The sequence below is a fragment of the Chelon labrosus genome (assembly GCF_963514085.1).
Source record: "Chelon labrosus genome assembly, chromosome: 22".
Taxonomy (NCBI): domain Eukaryota; kingdom Metazoa; phylum Chordata; class Actinopteri; order Mugiliformes; family Mugilidae; genus Chelon; species Chelon labrosus.
The window spans coordinates 22333451-22356450 of record NC_140355.1 but is presented as its reverse complement, the minus strand read 5'-3'; the positions used below and the strand labels follow the sequence as shown (position 1 = coordinate 22356450).

Genomic DNA, 23000 nt, shown 5'->3' with positions numbered 1-23000 from the left:
CTCCAGTTAAATCCGTCCTTCTTCATTTCTTTACTAAACTATAAAGCAACAATCATTGTGTTTCAGTCAGGTTTTCTCACTCCTGCTCACATCTGTTTGTGATTTAACTCAAACTCTTGTCCTCAGATATCAGGAGGTTCTTAACTCAGCAGCATGTCCGTCCGTTAAACAGAATGAATCCATCAGTAAAGTATTTGGTTTTAAGAACTCGTCTCAAGACTCCGACCTGAAGCCACCGTCACTGAAGTATTGGAAACAGACGGAGGCAGAAGAAGAAGCACAAACACAGTCCTGACTGAGGCAAAGACAAATGTGTTGCTGTAAGATGAGACATGAGTCAAAATGAAGAGCAGACGAAGGCCAGGAGAGACGTCTGAGATCCTAGAGACTAACCAAGAGACTGTGAAATAAATATTATCTGACTTATTTCAGATTTGATCCCAGATATCAAGAGTTTTTAAGGCTGTGGTTGAGTTTTCATGAAAAACAAAGAGAATCATGTCAATGAACACATGACGGAGGCTGGACGTCATTAGTTCTCTGGATATAGGATCTTAAAGGATTGTCCACGTTAAAACACCCGGTGTTAATCTAAATGTGTCTCCACATGCGTCCCCAGCCAGAACTTGAGATCTGATCTCAGTTTGTCTGTCTGTAAATCAGCAGCGCCATCATGTGGTCAGTAGAATATTGTACCAGCTGCTGTCTCTAATGGATCTCTACCTACCGCTGGATCAGAACCATCAACAGCTGCTTGTTGACTTGGAGACATGATAGTTCTGTGTCCACTAACTCCTCCCTCTGCCATTCTTCTGTGTCCCTTCATCAGAAGGAGTCCAAGGAAGGAGGAGGAGAACAAGAAGAACAAGAGCAAGTCCAATGAAGGGGGAAAAGAGGAGGAGAAGGAGAAGATGAAGGAGAAGAGGGAGGAAGGGGAGGAAGAGAAGAAAAAAGAAAAAGAAGCATAAGGAAGGAGGAGAAGAAGAAAGGGGAGTCCAAGGTTGGATGAGAAGAAGAAAAAGAAGAGGAGGAAAAGGGGAGAAGAAGAAGGTGATGATGAAGAAGAAAATAAAGGAGAGGAGGAGGAAGAAGGAGGAGGAGGAGGAGAAGAAGAAGAAAAAGGAGAAGAGGAGGAAGAAGATGAGAAGAAGAGGAAGAAGGAGGAGGAGGACAAGAAGAACAAGAACAAGAATTTTTCTTGTATTTGTTGCCAGGAGTCAGTTTTTGGTTCCCAATCAGTTGGAGAAGGAGCTTTAGTCTGGTCAGGTTGCTGGTTCCATTCCCAGTCATGGTTTTGGTACTTTGAGCAACAAGTGGAGTGTCTCATGGCTCTGAGCGTTGACGGGTTGAATGATAAAAGAGAACGTGTTCATCATCATCATCGTCATCATCATCGTCTGGAGGAGAGATGACCCATCAGAGAAGAACGTCACCGTTCTGTTTGTTCACCCTGAAATAAATTCATCACATCTGGTCAGTCTCTTCTGATCCTGATCCTAATTCTGATTCTGGTTCTGGTTCTGATTCTGGTTCTGGTTTCAGTCACGACGTGAATGTTTTATATTTATTTTACTGTTAATGAAACTGAACTTGATGTTTGAAGACGGATCAGTTCTTAGGATCATGGAGAGTCTGGACTGTGGGTCGGAGTAAATCTGGTTTAAATCATCTCTACAGTCTGTTTGTATCATTCAACACACTAACCACTCCTCCTCTCCTCCTCTCCTCCTCTCCTCTCCTCCTCTGCTCCTCTCCTCCTCTGCTCCTCTGTCTTGTCCATTCTGGGAGTAAAATGCCTTTCCTTAATTTCCTCCTTTCTTTCACTCCCCCTCTCCCCCGTAGGAATGTCACATGTGGCAGATGCTCCTCCCCTCTGCTCAGAGATGGGTGAGGGGAAAAGAAAGGGGGTGAAGGGCCATGAGGGAGAGATGTGACTGAGGAGAATGTGGGAGATTAGGAGGAGGAGGAGGAGGAGGAGGAGGAAGCTGGGAGGTGTGTTGCTCTGCAGCTGAAAACCCAGACGGATGCATTTCCTCCACGGCTCCACGGCCAGGAGGCTGCTTTGAAACTTCCAGCCCCTCCACCGCTCCTCCTCCATCCAGACCTCCGCAGGCTCATCCTTTTATTTATTTTTTGTTCTCGTCCCTTTCATGTCCTCTGAGACTTCTTAAGGACCTCAGAGTCTGGCGACCCGACTGAGCCGACCCCTCTTCATCTGCAGGTCAGATGTCAGTTGCTGGTTGAGTTATTTAAACGCTGCAGTTTGAGATTCAGAGCTGTTCCTGGAGCACCGGAGTCTGGTCTGATTCCACCTCGTCTGGGTTTCTCACTGGAGACATGAGGGCAGAGGTGCTGCTGCTCTGGGTCGGCTTGACCCTGTGCTTGGCCCTGGTCTCCGCCCGAGACCAGGACGTAAAGGAGACCTCCGCGGGACCGGCTCAGGTGAGAGAAACCAGAGGGCTGGTGAAGAACCGGAGACAAGAGGAGGAAGGAGATGTCGAGATGGCAGATGAGCCGGTGGAAGTGGTAGAGGAGGAGCAGGCGAAACCAAAGAAGAAGAAAACACCTGAGGAGATTGAGGAAGGTAAGTGAGAGCGGCTGCAGGCGGACTTTTCTTCTCTGGGAGCTTCCAGTCGAGGCCTGGAGCCAAGACACAGAGGAGACATGAGAAGGAAAGGCTGCAATCAGGCAGAGACGCAGGAAAACAACTGAAAACTCTCCAGCTTTGTCTGTTTGAGGCTTTTACAACCAGAATAAAAGAAAGAGTAGGGGGGTTTGTGTTCTGGTGAAAAGACCTCAGTGATCCAGAGATGACGAAGCAGAAAACTTCAGTTTAGAGGTTCTGACATTTCCTTGGCAGTCTGCAAACATGCCCTTCTTTCTCTGCTGGGAAATACAGGTCTGTTAAAGTCTTAGCGGCTCCAGCTCAATGAGGCGTTATCGTGCCTCAATTATGTCCACCAGGACGGCGTGTCTGTGAAAAACACAACACATGAGCAGCAGCAGAAATATTTCCACTACGATTTTTTCCTTGAGGATTTATGAGAGGGGGCCTCGCTTTACGGTAGCACTGACGCTCTCAACTTTCCGTTGCATGAAGCAAAACCGCAAGCGTGTAGAAGCCAGGGAGGTTCGTGTGCGGCTGATTTAGGTTACATAAAGGGCCATAATTAACGAAACCAGAGACGCAAAACTATTTTTCATCTCTGAAGCCGTGTTTATCCAGCGGAGGCTCTGCTGAGTCTGCAGCGTCTTTATCAGCACTTTTAAACTTACAGTTTGATGGTCCTGCAACCAGTCAGAGACATTTAGTTGGAGACAAATTCAACTCCATGGACACTGACTGTATATGCACCGATCAGGCATAACATTATGACCACCTTCATAACATTGTGCAGGTCTCCCTTGTGGTGACTCATCAGAGAATGGACATGGGCCTTCTGAGGGTGTCCTGTTGTTAGTGGGGGGGGGGGGGGGGGGCTTTGAGGGGAGGGGCCTCTGTGGATCATCCCACAGATACTTGATCAGTTTGGGATCTAGTGAATTTGGAGGCCAGGTCAACACCTTGTGCTGTTCTTCATATTTTTTAGTTGTTCCTAAAGTGTTTTTGGGGCTGCATCCTGCTGGGGATGGCTGCTGCCATCAAGGAGTGTCATTGCTATGGGATGGGGGGAGGGGGCTGGTCTGGTCTAGGTGGGTGCTACATGTCTAAGTAACATCCACACCAGTGAATGCCAGGTCCAGAAGTTTCCCAGCAGAACATCGTACAAGTCACAAGTTTCACTTCTCCTGTCAGTGGTCATAATGTTGTGGCTGATTTGTGTATAACACGGGGAACACAGCATTATGATGTGTTCACGCCATAGACTGTAAGAAAAGTGGATGCCATGACAACTCCTCATATTAGCCCCGCCCCCATCCATGTTAGTGGATATCAGGATATAAAAACAGGATGTGACATCATGATGATTGACAGTTGCCACTGACAACCTGTAGGAAGGTGAAAGCAGAAGAATAATTAAATAAATAGCTGCAGTGTATAATGGAGGTAGAGTAGAGCACACTAACACACCGCAGAGTGTAAACCCCTGCTAGCAAATAAGCTAAATCAGGTCTAAACACTGAGCTAAAGAATAAACAAAAGAAAAAACTACAAGTGTGTACGAGACGTCCTGAGTTCAGCCTTGAGTACATTTTCAGAGCAGGTGGTTGACTAATAAATGTGGCCTCTGTGTTTGGAGGGTGAGTAATGTGTTGGCTGAGAAACATCAGGAAACAACGTCTAGCAGGAGGCAACAAGCAGCCGTCTGTGTCTGCGTTGGCGTCTGATGACGGTTGTATAACGAGGGCGAAGGGATTGAAAACCCCCAAAACCCTTTGAAGAACTCCCCTCTGTAAGGCTACGTCAACTTCAAACCATCTATTTTATACATTTAAGTTTATGTGCAGCTTGTCATCAGACGCTTGAGAGGGCGGCGCAGTTTTGAGTAAATTTATTTTTCTGTTCGGTTTATTTCACCACAACACAGACTGTCCTGGGTACAGATCACGATTCAGTTCTGCCCTAACTGCACAAATAGAGACGCAAGATGCCAATTTAAAAACAATCTTAAATCGTGCAGGTTGAGTGGAAGGTAATTCTATTAAGCTAGTTTTGTAAATCCAGTCAAAGAGGAACAGCAGGTCCAAAACTAAAAAATTATAAAGTTCAACAGCAAGAAAAGTTAAAGACTAGAAGATTAAAGAAGTAGATTACAGTAGTAGGAGTTTTAACAGACTCGTTATGTCGCCCCCTAGTGGCTGAAAAGTCACTGAATGCAGATTTAAACCAACGCCAATGTTGCTAAATAGCTTTTTTGTTTGTTTGTCTTTGCATAAAAGTTCACCAAATGTTTGAAGTTCATCGGAATCACAAGGAGGAGGTCAGGGTGGATGGAGGGCTTACATGACGCTTGACTTTAGCGCGACAATGGGGCAACATTCGAACCCAAACTCCTGCAATAAAATCACTTTAATTAAGATTAACGAGAGGCTGTAGTTCTGGTAAAAGACAGAAGAAACCCAGGTCTAAAAGTAAAAACTATAAAGTTCAGTCAACTTAAAATTCAAAACTCTATGTTCAGTAAATGAAAAAAGACCCCAACCCCAACATACACTCCAGTGTATGTGAGGAGGTTGGGGTGGATGGAGGGCGTACAAAGCGCTCAGCTGTTGCAGCCTTCAAATCGTGGTTAGTCGTGTACCCAAAAAGCCTGGGAGTCAGGTGGTAATGCAACTCCACGGCGCTAACGTGTATGACTACTCTTACCCTTCTGTCCATAACCACTTTTAGCCCCGCCCCCAAACGATTTGATTGGCTCTGCAGATCTTTAAAGAGGCAGAATCAGTTCCTAACAGAGAGACTCCAGACAAAGAATGACTGGGGAAGTTGGTCTGGCTTCCAGGCAACAGAAACAAATTCCCAAAAGAAACAATTCCCACAACAACCCAATAGCTCCGCCTCTTATTGCATCCATTTCGTGTCTCTTTGTGATCTTTTTGGTTCATTCCGGCTGCAATCCTTCTTTGAAACCATGTCCTGCTGCGTCAGAGTTACAGCAGCGTCTGTTTCAGTTTTATTGTTCAGAAAAGTTATGTGGGAAAACAACACAAACCAACTATAAAGAGAAAACATTCGGCAATTACAGCTCATATAACTCTACAATAAAATAAATTGTAGAAGCTGCACAGATGCTCTCTGTCTCTTTCATACATGTGCAACTCAAAGTTTATTTCTTTCTGAAGCCAGGGCAAAGAAGGCTGCAGAGAAAGAGGCCAAAGCAAAGAAGCAGAAAGCCCCTAAACCGACGAAAAAGCCCAAACCACCCAAACCCACCAAGAAACCGAAACCACCCAAACCTACCAAGAAGCCGAAGGCGCCCAAACCCACCAAGAAACCGAAGGCGACCACCACAACCACCACAGCGCCGCCGGACGTCAGGAGTCCTTCTCTGGAGGAAGATGAGGAGACGAAGAAGCTGCTGACTGTGTTGGGCTGGGACATACGTACGTATAATCCAGATTTACCAGAGTTTAAGGATGATTTTTAAAAAAGAATTCCAACCTTTTTAAAATCTCTATCTTGATCCTTTACAGCGAATCAACCCGTTACCCCGAAGCAGCCTGAGGGGGAGGAGCCTGAAGAGCCAGACCTGGGTAAGACTTCAAACACAAGAAATATCTGTCACTTTAAAACGGTACGAGCTTTAAATATCTTAATAAAACTGGTGTCACCAGCAAATCAGACGTTTCTGGGACAGTTAAAGCCACATTATACTCATATTATCATTTTAACAATGGATCATTTTAGCCTCTTTTAGCTCGTTGTTTTGATTTCTCAGTTTTTCAAAGTTGAGAATTTCCAAAGGATAAAAACGATCATCATACTGGCCCAGAACTAAACACTAGGCAAAGTTAGAGACTAGAACATTAAGAAAGTAGATGGAGTTTTAACGGACTCGTTATGTTGCCCCCTAGTGGCTAAAAAGTAGCTGAATGCAGCTTTAAACCAATTTCATCTAGATGACAAGGAGGAGGTCGGGGTGGATGGAGGGCTTACATGAGGCCTGACTTTAACACAACAACGGGGCAACATACGAACCCACACTCCTGCAATAAAATCTATTTAATTAAGATTAATGAGAGGCTGTAGTTTGTGTCAATTTACGCGTTTTTAAGACTGAATTCTTAAAGATACAAAACACTTAACATTTTTTCAATTTTTTAAATGCTCATACGCCAAAAACTTCTCATAAACACCATTTATTGTGTTTTGCAGGTTATGAACTTCTCACTTTAGTTTACTGAAAGTTTTGAAACTTAAACTGATTGACAGCTCCACATTCCTTTGGTTTCTCCTTTGTCTTTTTACCATTTTAAAAAGACCTTCTTCATCCAAACGTCATTCTATCATCACTCGTGACGTATCAGCCGCCTCTGAATCCACAGTAAAACCACAGCCCACTGTAACTCGGCCGCTCTCGACTCGTGCACTCGACTTCTCCCAGAAACCAACCAGACGCCCGACCAATGTTGGTTTCCTCAACATCTTCTCGATCAGAGATCAAATATTTATGAGGTCTTTTTATGACAGAGCTCAGAGGTTCCAGCGGGAAATGATGGCTGACACATGGAGGAGCAAAATTGAAGCCATTAAACTGATTTATTATTTAAATGTGTTCAACAAGTGAGTAACGCGGCTGCTGGATGAAGAGGAAAGGATCAACCTCGTCCACTATGACCCTACTAAAACAAGATGCCAAATTTAAACTGGCAATAGGTCCTAAAACACAACGACTATGTGCATAGATAAGATTCCAGTTGATATAAAAACCAAAAAAAGTCTCCCTAAAGTCATTAAAATTTAAAATCTTGTCGCTTTGAGTGTAAATAACTTCCTGTGGCTCTGCCGGCCTCAAAGTCAATGAAGAGATCATAAAAGTCATCAACTGTACGGTGGTATGTTTTTATGAAGTGGCCTAGGCAACGCTCCAAAACCAACATTTGGCGTCTCCAAACGAACACGTGGTGACCAAATGACTCTCTGAGACAATTTCCTGTGAAGCATTTGGTTTTGGCGAGTCGTACGATGAATCAAAGTCCTCTTCAGAGTCAGTCATGTTTCAGTTTCTCCATTCGCTGAAGACGTTTGTGTTCTTTGCAGATAAGTGGCGGCTGAACAGAAACAAGAAAGAACAAACGACCACGGAGGCCATCATGTTCATACCAGGTAGCATCCTGATGGACGATGTTGTGCCTCACCTTTTTAAATCCAGAGAAAGTTGGGTTGATAAACAAGATAGAATTGCAAATGTGCAGGGAGTGAGTCAAACCATCCACCTACTTTGATTTCCTGCTGTTCAGGTGTTTGCTTGTGTTTCAGAGGAGACCACCACCGTCCCGTACGTGGGCCCCTGGTACGAGGAGTACGACTACGCCGACCGTACGTCTGCTTCCTATAAACTATGCAATCAATCAGATGTTGCTGCTGCAGGTGTGAGACGAGTTATTTTCTCTCTTGATTCAACAGTGGCAGCGAAAAAACAAGAAGAAGAGGAGGAGAGAGCTCGGAAGGAGAAGGCAGAGAAAGGTTTGAGATTTTATTTAATGATAATGAGGAAGTTTTCTTTCATTCCCCCACACATCCTGGTCTATCCTGATCTCTGGTTTGATTATAGGACATGTCCTGGTCTTCAGTTTGATTAAAGGACACGTCCTGGTCTCTGGTTTGATTAAAGGACACGTCCTAAGCCCCGCCCCCAAACAATCTGATTGGCCCAGTAGATCTTTGCAGGACCAGAATCAGTTCCCAACACACAGACTCCAGACCAAGCTAATACATGGTCAAAATTTTAAATTACGTTGCCCATGTGACATTGGTTTATGACCAAAACTCAAACTCTCTCTGTTCTGAGCTAATTAGTAAAAGTTAGCAAGCAAATAGGCTAAATGTACAAAGTAAGGGTTAGCTTATACTTATAATAATAATAATACATTTTATTTATAGGCGCCTTTCACGACACCCAAGGTCACCGTACAAAGTTGTTTAAAATAAAACACAGTTCTTGCAGTTCTTGCACAGTACTTGCTAAATATATAAGTAGGTTAGCATTGTCATTATGCATGAACATATGTTGGAGGAGGTTTTTACAGATTTATGACCTCACAGGTTTGTTTTGGTCTTTTTTCAGTTGATTCGCAGAAAGTTAAAGAATCTAATGTGACTCCAGACGTCGTCTTTTTCTGCCTGTGGTTTGTTATTAATGATCAGAAAGAGATGGAGGAGGGGAAGAATTCCTGTTGAGGTCAGTTACATAAAACCCAGAGAGCAGCTGGGTGATGTTAGGACGTTTATCAGGAGGCCGACAGGGGAGGTACAAGACATTTAAGCTTTAACGGTTTAAACCAAATGAAACATGACAGGAATCCAAACTCCTCCACATAAAGAGACACATATTTTCAAACAGTGGAAATGAAGGTGAACCGTCTGAGCACACATGGAAGCGTTTAGTGGTTGTTGTTGTTGTTTCTTTTGTGCTGCTTGGCTGGAGAGCGAGGTCCGTGTGAAAATGTTTTGACATGTTGTTTCCTCGTTACCTCCTGAAAGCTGAGCGGCTGAGGAAGAAGTGGGAGGAGGAGGAAGAGGAGAGGCTGAGGCAGATGTCAGTTCCCGCGCAGCCAAAAAGTAAGAAAAAACACTTTTTAAGCTTTTCAGCAGTACTTCTTCACCTACTAAGCCTTTTATTAAACTACTTCCTTCCCCTTTAGACTCACTATGTGCAGTGTTTGAGGTCTTTCTGGAACATTTGCTGAACTTGTCTTTGTTTGTTGTCCCTCTCAGAGTGTCCACCTCTGGGCTTGGAGTCCCACCGGGTGGAGGATGACCAGCTGCTGGCTTCCTCCCAGTCCCATCATGGCTTCGCGGCTCAGAGGGGACGTCTCAACATGCAGGTAACCGACAGGAGATTATGCAGCCAAAACTACTGCTGAGTTGACATGGAACTGTGCCAGTGAATGAAGCACTACTACTGTGAACTAGAACTGATGTTGGGGTGGATGGAGGGCTCAGCTCCCTCACTAGAGACAGAAGCTGTCTTGAGACTGAACACAAAATGTTTGGGGTTCAAAGAACAATCACCTGTGTGCAGGGCTCTGATAATGAGGAGGACCTGTATGGGGGTGCATGGTGTGCAGAGCCGGAGGAGCAGAACCACTGGTTCCAGGTCGATGCCCGCCGAGAGACAGAGTTCTCTGGGATCATCACTCAGGGGAGGAACTCAGAGCAAATGTTAGTCCTGCATAAAAATCATGTTTCCTTGTGTCTGTGGTGGAAAGAGGCTCAACGCTAATGCAGAGAAACTCTTTGCGTTTCAGTGAGGATTTCGTGTCGTCTTACTACGTGGCCTTTAGCAACGACAGCCGCGACTGGACCGTCCTGCACGACGGCTACGCTGAATGGGTGAGTGGAAACGGAACTAAAGAAATAAAAAAGCTGAAACAAGGGCGACTGACCGGACTTGTTGGGTTACGTGAAGACATTTCATCCAAGCAGCTTCTTCAGTTCCATCCAGAGACTCTGGTCACCAGGTGTGAACGAGGGTGAAACCGTTTGGAGACAGATGTTCGTACTGTATCTTATCATAAACAGACCTTAGCCATGTGAGTTTTTAAGTGGGCAACACCATGTCTGAAGTATTTGAGCTAAATGGAAACAGAACAAGTAGAATAACCAAAAAACAAAGTTGAAACCAAAACAACTGGACTTGTTGAGTTTATTGAAGACGTTTCATCCAAGTCTTCAGTTTTAATAGACTGGTGGGGTCCTGTTTAAACAGGAACATCTGTGGGTGGTGTCCACCTGAAACTCGCATGACCAGATACTCACAGTGTAGTTGAAGGTACCTGTGTTTCCTGCTTCCTTTTCCCAGTGATTAGTTCTGGTCCAAAGATCCCAGTCTCAAGGTGTGAACAAGGGTTGAACTTTTTGGAGACAGATTCTCAGACTGTATCTGGTCGTTTACGGACTCTAGTCGTGTGAGTTTGAGATAGACACCACCCACAGATGTTCTGTTTACACCTCAACAACCCACCAGTCTATTAGAACTGAAAAAATGGATGAAACGTCTTCTAGAAACCTATCAAGTCCAGTTGTCCTTGATTCAGCTTTGTTTTTTGGATACACCTTGGCCTGGATGACTGAGAACCTTCACAGGAGTTCAATGAACACATTGCTGTGTACATTGCACATAATGTCTACAGTCAATGGGGGGTGGGGGAGGTGGGCTACCACAGAGTGATAGGACACTGAAGAAGAGGAAGTTCAGGCGGCTCTGATCTTCCCGATACACGGCATGGATGCTTTTAGTCAAGTCAACTTAATCCTTGTGGTTGAATTTACCGTCGTTTCTGAATCTCCTGCAGTTGTTCTATGGGAACGTGGATAAAGACACGCCTGTGATGAACGAGTTCTCCTCCCCCGTGGTGGCTCGCTACATCCGCATCCTGCCGCAGAGCTGGAACGGCAGCTTGTGTCTCCGAGCCGAGATTTTGGCCTGTCAGCTTCCCAGTGAGTATCACCGGAGAAACCTCCTCAGATCAACCAGACGTGGCCCGATCTGAAGTCAGCAGCAGACACATAAGAAACCAACCTTTCACGAATAAAGAAGCTTTAGTGAAGTGTTTCATGACCTTATGAGTCACAACCTTCTCATTCCACAGAGCGATATGTCACCTTCCTCTGGGATAAAAGTGGTCATACACAAACGTCTGTTTCACAACATGAACTGAATAACCTCAGAGCTAAAACATGTGTTATATAACTGTTTCCATCACTCCCTGAAATTAGCAGCGTTAACAAATAAAATCTTCACAGCAACCAAAAGTCAGCATTAACACGAAGTACTGCATAAAGTACTTTATTTCTTAACATTCCAGGTACTTGATTAGAGTTATCTGGTAATAAACAAATGTATGAGATGGATTACACTGCTCAACAGAAAAGAAACTTCCTCCAGGTCAACCAGATAAAACTTTACTTTACTTGGAGGATAATTTAGTTTTTTTCTTCAGCCTGGCTTGTTCCACCTGGAACAGAGCAGTCTTCATTTCCATGACTCATCCATGTTTGCTGGCTTGTTTAAATGGTTTTTGCTGAACAAGAACAAATGTTTTGTGTCCACAAGTTTCCAAAGTGCAAGAAAAGGTTTTCATTGACCACTGCATGACTCTGCAACAAGTAAAAAAGGCAGCGAATGTTTGCTCAAAGGCAAAAAACATTGTTTCCCAGAATCTTGCAAAATTTAGCTCTGTGTCCTTTAAATGACATCTAAATGCAGATATTTAACACGAGTGAAGTACTGGCCGTCTGTAAAAAGTGTTTCTTCTTCAGGTAGCTACCACAGTGAGAATGAAGTCAACCCATCTGACGACCTGGACTACAGACACCACAACTACAAGGAGATGAGACAGGTCTGGGTTTGATTCTGAACATGAAGGGGAATTCAGAAAGTCAAAGCTGGTTAATCATCTAGAGAGTCACAGGTTTCTGTCTCTCTCTCTCTTTTGTCCAGATGATGAAGTTGATAAACGAGGAGTGTCCCAACATCACCAGAATCTACAACATCGGTAAAAGCTCACAGGGCCTGAAGATGTACGCCATGGAAATATCTGACAACCCTGGAGAGCACGAGACAGGTGGGAGGTTAAACTTCTGCTTCATTATGAAGATTTTAAGTTGACATCTGTCCTGGACAATCTGGTCTCCAGTGTCCAGGTTAAACAGGTCCAGGTGTGAACACTGATTTGGTCTCTAGTGTCCGGGTGTGAAAACTGATCTGGTCTCTAGTGTCCGGGTTAGAGTCCAGGTGTGAACACTGATCTTGTTTCTAGTGCCGGGTTAGAGTCCAGGTGTGAACATTGATCTGGTCTCTAGTGTCCGGGTGTGAACACTGATCTGGTCTCTAGTGTCCGGGTGTGAACACTGATCTGGTCTCTAGTGTCCAGCTTTAGAGTCCAGGTGTGAACACTGATCTGGTCTCCAGTGTCCAGGTTAAACAGGTCCAGGTGTGAACACTGATTTGGTCTCTAGTGTCCGGGTTAGAGTCCAGGTGTGAACACTGATCTGGTTTCTAGTGTCCGGGTTAGAGTCCAGGTGTGAACATTGATCTGGTCTCTAGTGTCCGGGTTAGAGTCCAGGTGTGAACACTGATCTGGTCTCTAGTGTCCAGGTGTGAACACTGATCTGGTCTCTAGTGTCCAGGTGTGAACACTGATCTGGTCTCTAGTGTCAAGGTTAAACAGGTCCAGGTGTGAACACTGATCTGGTCTCTAGAGTCCAGGTTAAACAGGTCCAGGTGTGAACACTGATCTGGTGTCAGTCCACATGTGGAGGTGGTCTGGGACACATGTGACCTCCTTCCTTTGGTAGTGTGAACACACAATGAGTCCTGGGTCACATTAAAGACCACCTACTCAACAGGGCTGATCTGAGGAAGAGGAGTTTAACTCATTCATTCAACCACTAGTAGAAATGATCACATGAATCAGTGATGTCTGTTCATTAGAAACAGTCAGGACAGTTCATCTTCTACAGAGCAGTGGGAACGTTAATACCTCCTCAGCCGATCTGACCCATATTTGTGTCGACACCTCATCTTCTTCCAGGTGAACCCGAATTTCGTTACACGGCCGGTCTCCACGGTAACGAGGCGCTGGGCCGGGAACTCCTCCTCCTGCTAATGCAGTTCCTGTGCAAAGAGTACAAGGACGACAACCCGAGAGTGCGCCGCCTGGTGGACGGAGTGAGAATCCACCTGGTGCCCTCGCTGAACCCAGATGCTTACGAGCTGGCCTTCGAGATGGTACGATGAGGTCCCTGAGCCATGATAGTGATGGTGGTAGAAAACAAATGTCAGGGTTTCAGGCTGTCTCTGGTTTCTCTCTGGTTACTGCAATAAATCCATTCTCTCTGAGCATGTCTGCTCCTCGTGGAGTAAACATCAAGTGAGGGACAGAATTCCTCCTCTTCTCTTTCACCGACTCCTCCTCCTCCTCCTTCTTCTTCTTCTTTCTCCCTCCCTTGTTTTCCATCCTTTTTCCCACTCTTCTTTTCTGCCTCCTCCTCCTCCTCCTCCTTCTTCTGTTTCCAGTAGATTAAAGTTCTACAGTCACTGATGTTTTGATATAAACTGTCTGATCACATTGTTTTATTTAGTCTCCATGGTAACAGTTGACACTTCCTTCTGTCCTCCAGGGCTCTGAGATGGGGAACTGGGCTCTGGGCCACTGGACCGAAGAAGGTTACGACATCTTCCAGAACTTCCCAGATCTCAACAGCATCCTATGGGGGGCCGAGGACAGAGGCTGGGTCCCTCGTATCGTCCCAAACCATCACATCCCCCTTCCGGAGAACTTCCTCAACAGCTCTGTGAGTTGGTCTATCATCATCGGGGGCAGTTATCGTCTTATAAGAGTGTTTCATGACGTCTTTATTTCTGCTTCTTCCTCTCTTAGCTCGCAATTGAGACAAAAGCTATAATTTCCTGGATGGAGCGCACCCCCTTCGTACTGGGAGCCAATTTGCAAGGAGGAGAAAAACTGGTCGCATACCCGTTTGACATGCAGCGTCCACCAAGCTCTGTAAGGCTGTTTTACAAAGAAGAACAACGTTCACTGGGGATGTCCTGATCAAGTTTATTTGCCCCCAGATCTGATCCTAAATGTCCTAGAGTTGGTCTCCTGTAGCTTCCTAAAGTCTGTCCTTGTCTTCCTTGTCTTCTCCTAGAGTTGGTCTCCTGTGTCTTCCTAAAGTCTGTCCTTGTCTTCCTTGTCTTCTCCTAGAGTTGGTCTCCTGTAGCTTCCTAAAGTCTGTCGTTGTCTTCCTTGTCTTCTCCTAGAGTTGGTCTCCTGTGTCTTCCTAAAGTCTGTCCTTGTCTTCTCCTAGAGTTGGTCTCCTGTAGCTTCCTAAAGTCTGTCCTTGTCTTCCTTGTCTTCTCCTAGAGTGGACTGGATTCAGTCCAATAAATCTTTCAGTCAAAGTTAATGTAGTGTGGAGAGGGTAGCTGGTACCTTGTGTTCTCTACTCCAGAAATGTTCTGGTCATCCAACGCTGCCATAAACTCCCTAACCCTCTCTGGAAGATTTTTCTCCTTGACGCTGTCTCCAGGAAACTTTTCTCTTCTTTTAAACGTTCAGTGTTTGTTGTTGTTGTTTGGGTGCAGCCTTTGACTGAGTGGACTCCATTTACTCGGGAAACTTTTTCACACGTTTAGTCATGGGATTGTAGTTCTTCTTCCTCTTCTAGTTCTTCTTCTTCTGGTTCTTCTTCTTCTTCTCGTTCCCATTCTAGTTCTTCTTCTTCTTCTTCTTCTTCTTCTAGTTCTTCATGTTCCATATAGACTAAATAACTACATAAGATCAGACTTGGCTGAAGGCCGATACCAATCAGGACATCCCTAACGTTATCGTACATCAGCGGTTTTTCATTATAATAACCAATCAACGTTGTCCTGATGTTTAAGTTAACTGACAACCGGCGCTGGAGAAGTAACGCAGAGATGAACGAGGAGACCTGGGCTCGGATTCAGCGGCAGAACGAAGGAGCTCTGAGGGAGACGCCGGACGACGCCATGTTCCGTTGGTTGGCAATGTCGTACGCTCACAGCCACCTGACCATGACGGAGACCTACCGGGGCTCCTGCCACGGCGACGATGTTACCGCGGGACAGGGCATCGCCAACAGGGCCAGCTGGAAGCCGGTGGTGGGCAGTAAGTGTCAACAACTGTCAAAGAGGTCATGACAGAAACATACCAGAACGTTGACGGGTCTTCTTCTCCACAGGTATGAACGACTTCAGCTACCTGCACACGAACTGCTTCGAGCTCTCCATCTTCTTGGGCTGCGACAAGTTTCCACACGAGAGTGAACTTCCTCTTGAGTGGGAGAGCAACCGCGAGGCTCTGCTGTCCTTCATTGAACAGGTGAGAACAGGACAGATAAGTGTGGGCTGGAAGAACAGATTGAGTCTTAGGTACCCGAGTACCTGCCTCCTACAAACCATCTACATAAAAGTGACCCAAAAATCAGCGTATTTTCAGAGAGAACCCAACTGAACTTGTGAAACAGAAATATTGTGCATTTGCTTATTCAGGAAAATGAGCCCAATATTGCATATCTGTGAGGTGTCAGATACTTGTTTCTGGTAATTGCTGATCACTGGTCTACAGCAGCTTGAAGGAATTTTAGCGCATTCCTCAGAACAGAACCTGAGATGTTGGTGGGTTTCCACAACATTATAGGATTATGGTTCTTCTCTAACATTCACCAACCAACATAAGGGCTCGTCCGGGATTTGAACCCGGGACCTCTCGCACCCTAAGCGAGAATCATACCCCTAGACCAACGAGCCACATCTGAGCTCTTGGTAGATGCTGTTCCAGATTCTGGTCTTTCTATTCTTGAGGTTCATCAATGGTTTGCAGCCTGTGATAAACCCTCTGTATTTGCTCTTGTGACGCCTTTTGTTCATGGTGACTTGGATACTGATGTTCCTACCTTCCATTCTGAGTTCTTCACTTGTCTGAGATCATTCACCAGTAGTCTCCTGTAGAAAAGCAGCTTCCAAACTGAAATATGACTCTTTAAAACATCTACAGACCCTGTTACCTGCTAAAATCATGAACAACATCCAACATTTTTCTGCATGTCCAAAAAGTAGATCAAGAGAACCCAATCAAACTAATGATACAGAAATATTATACCTGTGTGTTTTTTTTATTCAATTATTTGAATTGCAAAAGTCTTTGACCTCTTTGTGCATCAACTAAATGTTTCTGGTAACAGCTGATCAGTGGTCTACAGCAGCTTGGAGGAATTTTAGCCCATTCCTCAGAACAGAACCACTTCAGTTCTGAGATGTTGGTGGGTTTCCTCACATCAACTGCTTGCTTCAGGTCCTTCCACAACATTTCTATTGGATCAATCTGACGTTGGATTGTGCACCAACTTTTCCACCTCAGCAATGCATTAATGTTAAATTTCATGTTTTCTACAACGGCAGTCAGGTTTTTGTGCACAAATTTAAAATGCACTCAGAGGATTAGAAACAGATCTGAGACATTTTGAGACCCCGAAATCAGAAACTATTTAACACTGAAACTGAAATAATTTAAGTAAAGTGCTGATACAGATACTGGTGCATTGAAATTAATATCTGAATTATTTTTGCTACGAACCCAATTTTAAATTTTTGAAATTTCCTGTGCAGGTTCACAGAGGAATCAAGGGAGTGGTGAGAGATGTGGACGGAAATCCGCTGTCTAATGCCACCATCTCTGTGGAGGGAATACGTCACGACGTGAGAACTGGTAAGACGTAGAGACTAGTCCGTCGTAGCCAGACGAGGTTCAACTCAGAATATGAATCTGGTAACGTGCCGTCTGGATTTCTACCTCTGCATCGACTGGATAGTCCTCCAACCAATCAGAGAAACTAATTCAACTCCATGTCTCTCAAATGACGTGTATAACTACTGTTACTCTTCTGTCCATCACCACATTAAGCCCCGCCCACAAACGATCTGATTGGCCTGGTAGATCTTTGCAGGAGTATAATCAGTTCCTAACAGAGAGACTACAGAACAATTTTTGTCTGACTACCAGACCATGTAAAGACACTATGCATCTGTGTTTCTGATAATAAAAGTTTTTTGGTTTGGATTCTAACCACAGCTCCAGGTGGTGATTACTGGCGGCTGCTGAATCCTGGAGAGTACCGAGTGACGGCCAAAGCCGACGGCTACACGCCCCAGACGCGCCTCTGCATGGTTGGCTACGACTCCGGAGCAACTCCCTGCAGCTTCAGCTTGACCAAGTCCAACTGGGACCGCATCAAACAAATCATGGCGCTCAACGGCAAGAGGCCCATCCGGCTGGTCACCAGAACAAAAGTGGCGAAAACGACCACGGCGAGCCCCGTCACCACCACGGTGGCGACAGATACTCATGAATACGCTCAGAAAATAGAGCGACGCAGGCGGATGCGAATCAGGCGGCTGCAAATCCTGCGTAGGAGGCAACAACTCAGATTACGAGCCGGTCTTGGCACCAGGTCGAGAACAACTACAACCACGACTACAACCACAACAACGACCACAACCACCACCACAACTACACCCGAAACCGAGAAAACAACCTCCTGGTACGACTCCTGGTTTCCGGTGGACGAGTGGTCGACTGAGAACCCGTTTGATAGCGTCATCTTTAACTCAGAGCCCACGCAGGACTATCCCTTTGAATTCACTATTGACTGATTCCCTGTATCTTATGTGAAGACATTAATAAGCACTTCAACATCACAAGTATTTAGCTTCCAGAAATATATAGAATGGAGGAGGAGATCATTTTAACATTGCCTCCATGAGAGAAATATTTTTTGATAAGTTCTTTTCCAGAGAATTGATCTGGAATAAAAAGCCTCTGCTGAGCAGAGACTACTACACACATTTAATTGGCTCTGGATTAAATAAAACGTAGTGTGTTCCAATACAAACAAGACATGATTAGATTTTCTCAAAAGGAAACCTAGGATGGGAATCTTTGTTTCTTTAAGGGCTTTACAGTGTGATAGCTGGCCTCAGTTAAACTGACTTGTACTGGTGAATGCATTTGATTAAAATAAAGTTATTTTCTAAATTACAGCAGTCTGTGTATTAATTAATGGTTTAAATTAGGTCAGTAACAGAGGAGGTAATTAAAGTGAACAGATCCAGGACGAAGTGAAGACGAGACGACAGTTAATAGACGTTAATACTAAAAAGACGACATAAAGCTGTGAAGTGTCGGCTCGTAGCGCTGTCCTAATCTAAATGTGTCTCCACATGTGTCCCCAGCCAGCACTTGAGATCTGATCTCAGTTTGTGTGTCTGTAAATCAGCAGCGCCATCATGTGGTCAGTAGAATATTGTACCAGCTGCTGTCTCTAATGGATCTCTACCTACCACTGGATCAGAACCATCAACAGCTGCTTGTTGACTTGGAGACATGATCCAGATTTAGGAACAAGATGGAAAGACTCTCACATGTTAAGATCTGATTTATTTATGATGGTAGTTATTTTAGAGAAGGAAGAAGGGGGGAAGGATGTAAGGAGGAAGGACAAAAAGGAAATAAGCGAAGGAAGGAAGACATTTCCGCTGCTTTGGTCTTATTCATGTGATCATTTCTACTAGTGGTTGAATGAATGAGTTAAACTCCTCTTCCTCAGATCAGCCCTGTTGAGTAGGTGGTCTTTAATGTGACCCAGGACTCATTGTGTGTTCACACTACCAAAGGAAGGAGGTCACATGTGTCCCAGACCACCTCAACATTTGGATTATTTATTAATTCTTTTAGAGACAAATCTGAAATTATACCTCAAACCTGGTCTTATTGAGTCTTTCCTGCTGTAAAAGCTAAACCATCATCAATTTACGCTGCCACCTAGCGGCTGCCAACAGCTATGACAGGTAGATGTTACCTGTAAAGCTCTGCATATCACCAGTACCAGGACGGAGTCTTCATCATTAGCACCAAACACAAAGCACAGGTAATTAGCATGCCAACACTTTTCAGAACTACAGCACAAACGGTCAGAGTGTGAGAAGAACATTTATTCTAACAAACGTTTGAAATTTATTCAGAACAGATGAATTAGAAATTAGATAATACCCATAATATAGTCCACGTAAATCTGCCCTCGTGTCCATTTTGTCTGTCGTCCATCTAAGAGTCTAAGGGTCCATTCAGTTTATATTTGACTCACAGTGGAGACCAAACCGTCCTCCTGGTGAATGTCTCTTCAGCTTTTAAAACGTCCAGATTCACGTCGAGCAGCTACGACTTGGCTGCTTTGCTTTTTCTGTTTTTGCCTCCGGTGTAGCGGAAACTCTTCAGCGGGTTCTTCCCCTGGATGTTCTTCTACCAGAGAGAGAGAAAGAATCGTTTTTAGTTCAAATCTAAACGTAGTTCATTCAAACCTGTGCACCTCCTGGACGTTGCTTTCTTAAGATGCAGTGTTGGATTTTCTCCCATACCTAAACCAAAACCACGTCCCTGTAGCATAAAAACTTCTTGTTCTGTTTTACTGGTGGTTGGTTAGCATCCAAGCTAACAACAAATCAGTGTGTTGGATGTTTGGCGAGGTGGTAGTAGTTGATCACCAACAATAAAATGACTAAACAGAATCCACAGGCTGCACCCAAACAACAACAACAAAGAACCTGAAGAACTAATAGAAGAAGAAGAAGAAGAGAAACTAGAAGAAGAAGAACTAGAGGAACTAGAAGAGGAACAAGAACAAGAACTGGAAGAGGAACAAGAACAAGAACTGGAAGAGGAACAAGAAGAAGAAGAACTACAAGAGGAATGAGAAGAAGAAGAGGAACTAGAAGAGGAAGGAGAAGAAGAACTAAAAGAAGAACAAGAAGAAGAAGAACTAGAAGAGGAACAAGAACAGGAATGAGAAGAAGAAGAAGAATAGGAACTAAAAGAACTGGAGGATGAAGAAGAAAAACTAGAAGAACTAGAAGAGGAATGAGAAGAAGATGAACTAGAATCCCAGCGTCAAGGAGAAACATCTTCCAGAGAGGGTTAGGGCGTTTATGGCAGCGTTGGATGACCAGAACATTTCTGGAGTAGAGAACACAAGGTACCAGCTACCCTCTCCACACTACATTAACTTTGACTGAAAGATTTATTGGACTGAATCCAGTCCACTCTAGGAGAAGACAAGGAAGACAAGGACAGACTTTAGGAAGCTACAGGAGACCAACTCTAGGAGAAGACAAGGAAGACAAGGACAGACTTTAGGAAGCTACAGGAGACCAACTCTAGGAGAAGACAAAGAAGACAAGGACAGACTTTAGGAAGCTACAGGAGACCAACTCTAGGAGAAGACAAGGAAGACAAGGAAAGACTTTAGGAAGCTACAGGAGACCAACTCTAGGAGAAGAAAAGGAAGACAAGGACAGACTTTAGGAAGCTACAGGAGACCAACTCTAGGAGAAGACAAGGAAGACGAGGACAGACTTTAGGAAGACACAGGAGACCAACTCTGGGAGAAGACAAGGAAGACAAGGACAGACGTCAGGGATCTACAGGGCTTAGGTCGGCCGATTTAGATTTAGTAGAAAGGCAAAACCATAATTGACCTAATTGACAAATTTGCAAGCTCATTAGTCGAGCCCTGAGGCGTTACCATGGTAACAGGGTGTGGCCACACCGGCTTGGACCGACTCTCACCTTGAAGCTGCTCTTCGTGACTCCTTCTGGTTTTGATTTTTCCTTCCTCTTCCTTCTCCTGCTCGACAGTGGATGCAGCACGCTCTTCAGCGTCTCAGGAACTACAGAGAACCAAGAAAACAAAACACTGATGAGAACGACCAACAACAGATGAACCTGAATGTTAATGAAATGTGTGGGGTCCCGAAGGAACCCAGGGGAACTTCTAAGCAGCTAAAGGCCTCTCTCTCATTGGCTAATGTTAATGTTGATGAATCCACTGAACAACCATGGTGTGATGGACAAAGACACTGCTCTCCAAGAAGAACATTTCTAAACATCATGTGGACAAGACAGAAGACTCAGGCATGCAAACTGGTCAGGGGTCAAAAAGGTGAGAAGAGTGCGCGAAGAGGGAAATGGCCACAAACCCCCCCCCCCCCCCCCCCCGCTTGGTAACAGAGATTTACAAAGACAACAGACTACAAATTCACTAATTTTTACCAAAAAAAAAACTTTTGAGCCATTGAGCCTGAACAGCTCAGTGGCTGTTTTTCCTCGGGCCTGAAGGGCATATTTCACTGTCTGAATGGAGTTGAATGTGCCAATTTTCATGTTTCCACTTCTTCCGTCAATAATCTCATTCATGAGACTGAATGAGGATTCAACTCTGGGGCCGTGAAAAACAGAGAGATTTCCGGCGTCTGAACGTCTTCTTTTGCTTCTCCCTTGTCGAAGACTGAATTAATGAATTGCGGTAACGTACTGCGGTATTGATCGGTGACGTGCATAGCGCTTGCAAGTGGCGGGTAAAGTCTGCATGTTTAATAAACACATAGGGGCTACGCATGGGGCTCTGACAACACATTTCAATATGTGTTCGCGTCTGTAAATAAAGTCAGCGGTTATATATACCGCATTTCCTCTAATACAGGCCCGGGCCTTTATTTTACTCAAGCGCATAGCGGTCCAGGCCTTTATTGGAAGGAGGCCAGAATTAGAGGCAGGCCTTAATTTCTATTTGAGCAAAACGAACTACGAGTAGAATTAATAAAAACAAGATTTTGTGTATATTTGAACCTATAAAATACTAGGTTCATTTATTGAAAACGTACAGTTACCATAACATGGTATGCATACAGAACATTAACAACAAATGAGCGGCGCGACGCGGTCGGAGCGCACTGAGGACAGTGAGTCCGCTGCCGGTCGGCAGTCGCGCCGGGAGCGAGTGGGACCCGTCCCTCCCCGCACGGAGAGAGGGCGCAGTGAGCACTGATTCCACGACCCCAGGGAAGCGGTGAGGTGAGATGCGGGGGGTCGCTGTAAAGCTCGCGGCCGGAGCCGACGAGCCACCTTCGCCCCGAGCACTTACAGGCCGCGCACCGCCACGGAGGAAATGCGCCCGGCGGGGGCCGGCCGATGCCGGGGAGAGGTCCCGCTGAGGGGATCCTCCCACACCGTGCTGCCGAAACCCTGACCCGCCGAGATGGTTCTAATAATAGCCCCGGCCGCTATTAGAGACCGGCCTTTATTTACCTCCGCTGACAGCGAGACCGGCCAATGTTGGAGACCCGGCTGCTAATGGAATACAGGCCAATATTAGAGGATTTACGGTATATAGAACATTATATTATTATATTATTAAAATATATTAAAATAAAAGTCAACGAGTAGGCTACCCCCCCCCCCCCCAAAATATTTTCTCCTCGGATTTGCACGAATCACATAAGTCACCCAATTTGGATTGAAAACGGCGAATTTCGCCGAAAGGTGAGGAGTTTGCATGCCTGAAGACTACTGGGACAATGTTTAGTGGACAGATGAGACCAAAGTAGAATAGTTTGGTTTAAATGAGATGAAACAACACTGCATCATTCCAGCATCAGAACCTCATCCCTCCATCAAACATGGGGGTGCTAATGTCCTGCTTTGGGCCTGTTCTGCTGCATCTGGACCAGGACGGCTTGTCATCATTGATGGACCAATGAATTCTGAATTCTACCAGTGAACTCTAAAAGAAAATGTCAGGACATCTGTCCATGAGCTGAATGTGAAGAGAAACTGGGTCATGCAGCAAGACAACGAGAACCAAGAACACAAGTGGTTCTACAAAAGAACGGTTAAAGAAGAACAAGATGAATGTTTAGGAACGGCCAAGTCAAAGTCCTGACCTTAATCCAATAGAAATGTTGTGGAAGGACCTG

At 45.0% G+C, this 23000-nt stretch overlaps 2 protein-coding genes across 3 annotated transcripts in view; one reads left to right on the top strand and one right to left on the bottom strand.

The window, feature by feature from the left end:
* The first annotated feature begins 2053 nt into the window (after positions 1–2053).
* Positions 2054–18228, top strand: aebp1a (AE binding protein 1a). Of its 2 annotated transcripts, XM_084572771.1 has the most exons (20): positions 2054–2584; positions 5785–6045; positions 6136–6195; positions 7703–7768; positions 7922–7981; positions 8069–8128; positions 9146–9223; positions 9380–9489; positions 9687–9826; positions 9913–9997; positions 10960–11104; positions 11927–12006; positions 12108–12231; positions 13201–13397; positions 13790–13963; positions 14050–14175; positions 15057–15303; positions 15377–15516; positions 16803–16902; positions 17266–18228. In XM_084572771.1, exons 1-20 carry the CDS (start codon positions 2338–2340, stop codon positions 17844–17846), a joined length of 3081 nt encoding a protein of 1026 aa, XP_084428897.1. In that variant the 5' UTR covers positions 2054–2337; the 3' UTR covers positions 17847–18228. The 2 variants fall into 2 exon arrangements, with proteins under 2 accessions (XP_084428897.1, XP_084428898.1); XM_084572772.1 differs by lacking the exon at positions 7703–7768.
* A 935-nt stretch (positions 18229–19163) lies between these two features.
* ddx56 (DEAD (Asp-Glu-Ala-Asp) box helicase 56) overlaps positions 19164–23000 on the bottom strand; it is a gene marked incomplete at its 5' end in the record, with an annotated part of 8440 nt that continues 4603 nt past the window's right edge. The window contains 2 exon segments of the mRNA XM_084572778.1: positions 19164–19491; positions 20815–20915. Coding sequence (XP_084428904.1) covers positions 19408–19491; positions 20815–20915 — 185 coding nt within the window. The 3' untranslated portion in view covers positions 19164–19407.